We start from the raw sequence: 2,174 nt of genomic DNA on the forward strand, positions 1-2,174 counted from the left end.
GCTTATCTTGTAAGATAAGAGGGCTCTTCGCGTAATGAGTGCTTCTTTGTTTGGAGTTCCATCCACGTTGAAGACGGGGATGGGTCGGGGGAGAGGTTCTGTCCGAAGTCGATGTTCTCGGACGAATCTCGGGCTGATGAAGATTCCTGTTGCGCCGCTATCGATGAAAGCGCGCGCCTCGACGTCTTTTCGTCCCACAGTAATCGGAATGTGCAGAGCGCGTTCATTTCGGACTACTAAAATTACACGGGACAGTGAAACGGATACGGGCAGTGGTTGCGTCGGCTCACCCTGCCCCTTCAAAAATCCTCCATCGTGAGTTCTTCATACAGCTCCCGCTTTTCGTCAGCGGAGAGTGTCTTGATTCTGGCGCGGAAGTCGTCCTTCCCGGATCCTCCCTGGTTCGTCCTTCCACCCCCTTGTCGTGCGGCCGCTTTCTTGCGGCAATCCTTGGCGCTGTGGCCCTTGATGTGGCAGTAGAAGCACAGGTTTCCATCCCTGTGGAGCTTCCGATCGGCCTCATTGAGAACGGCTCCTAGTTCCCACTTCCTTCCTCCCGATGTGGAGGCAAAGGTTGCCGCGACTGCAGCGGCGTCGATATCCATTGGCTCGCCGTAGTCCCTGGTGTCTGTGACGGTGAGGGCCCCTTGTTCGGCGGCGTCGGCATTTCGGACTTCGTCGTACCAGGCTTTCATGGTGTTGGGTCGGTCTCTAGCGACCCTAGTTGCGAGAGAGACGTAGAGCTCTTTCGGAAGTCCTTTGACGAAGTTGGCGTGGAGAGTGTGGTAGTCGTTCTCGGTGCGGTTGACGCCATTGACTTCGGCGTCCTTGAGCTGGGCTTTCGATGCTAGCTGCTCAAAGCGGGTGACGTAGTTTCCGAGGGAGAGCACCGTCTTCTTGTTCTTTTGTCGTTCGGGCAGCTTCATCAGGATTTGGTGTGCCTTGATTCGCGTTCCGTGCTCGGGAAACGCTTCCTCAAGGGCAGTGGCGAAGGCTGCCCAATCGGGATAGACCTGGACTCCCCCTGCCGACTTCTCGTAGTATGCGTCTGCCCATGTCTTCCCTAGGTCCTTCCTCATCAACGCTACAGTGAAGGCAATCTTTGCTTCATCGCTAAGTCTGGTGTTGTTGGTGGCGACGAAGTAGGAGAGGATGCATTGGATGAAGCGTCTGAGGTCCTCCGCCTTTCCGCTGAAAGGTTTGGGAGCGGGGATGTCAAGGCGAAGGGGTCGGTTGGCAGTTGACTGTTGGGATTGGTATGCTGCGAGGGCAACAGCGATGCGCTGGTCAATGTCTGCTTGAGTGAACGTTGCCATAGGGACTTCAACCGGTGCGTTGGTTGGTGCAGGTGGAGCTGGTGGTAGTTCTGGAGCCTCGATGGGAACGTACTGAACGTCCGGGAGCTCAAACGGTTGTTCGTTAACAGGTGACTGTAGGTTCTCTGTTGTTTGTGCTGGTTCGACGTTGATTCGTAGGATGGCGAATACGTCTTCTGGGTGAGCGGGAGGGTGTCTCTGGTAATAGCTGACAAGCTGTTGATGGGCGACGATCTGCGGGTTGGAACCTTCTGCGCGAACCCAAGAGCCGCCTCGAGGATAGATGGGAGTCCTTCTTGTGGTGGTGACGAAGCAACGGTCTGCTCGGTCGTACTGGAGAAGGGGAGATCCTGTGAGGGCTGGTAGTCCCAAGGGAACCGGGTTTACTGCGTTGTTCGACGTGATGGTGGATGAGTTGTTCGACTAGGTGAAACTAGGAACGTAGCTTAGAAAGTTCGACCTTTTGATACAACGGTCTACACTCCTATATTGATGCCTGACTTGTAGATGACGAGCGAGGGCTTATGGACAGTGCGTCGTCCTGAAGATCGAGCGAGGAAGTCGAGAATGACCACTACCCCAAGCGAAGAGGAGCAGAGACTTGAATGAATAACCAGGTCGAACTTAGGGTTCGACCGACTAATGGTACAACTACTTATACAAGTACCGACTGCGCACGGACCATCGTGTCTATGTGGTCGTGTTAGTGAAGAAAGAAACGTAGTGGTACGATACCAGGCACGAAGTGCGCACGGACCCCATTATGTAAGCTACATAATGTTCAACCTGCGGGTGAGCGCTAAGACAGGCGCCAGTATGGGCGCTAGTAGTACAAGGAATAGAACGGAAAGACAAATG

At 54.5% G+C, this 2,174-nt stretch overlaps 1 protein-coding gene across 1 annotated transcript; it reads right to left on the bottom strand.

Annotated features, from left to right (window-relative positions):
• Positions 1-299: 299 nt before the first annotated feature.
• Positions 300-2,001, bottom strand: POSPLADRAFT_1056882 (hypothetical protein; the record flags this gene model as incomplete). The annotated part of the gene is made up of 2 exons (XM_024480847.1): positions 300-1,739; positions 1,984-2,001. 2 exons carry the CDS (start codon positions 1,999-2,001, stop codon positions 300-302), a joined length of 1,458 nt encoding a protein of 485 aa, XP_024339090.1.
• Between the last annotated feature and the right edge of the window lie 173 nt (positions 2,002-2,174).

This window comes from Postia placenta (assembly GCF_002117355.1).
Source record: "Postia placenta MAD-698-R-SB12 unplaced genomic scaffold POSPLAscaffold_7, whole genome shotgun sequence".
NCBI classification, from domain to species: Eukaryota; Fungi; Basidiomycota; class Agaricomycetes; order Polyporales; family Adustoporiaceae; genus Rhodonia; species Rhodonia placenta.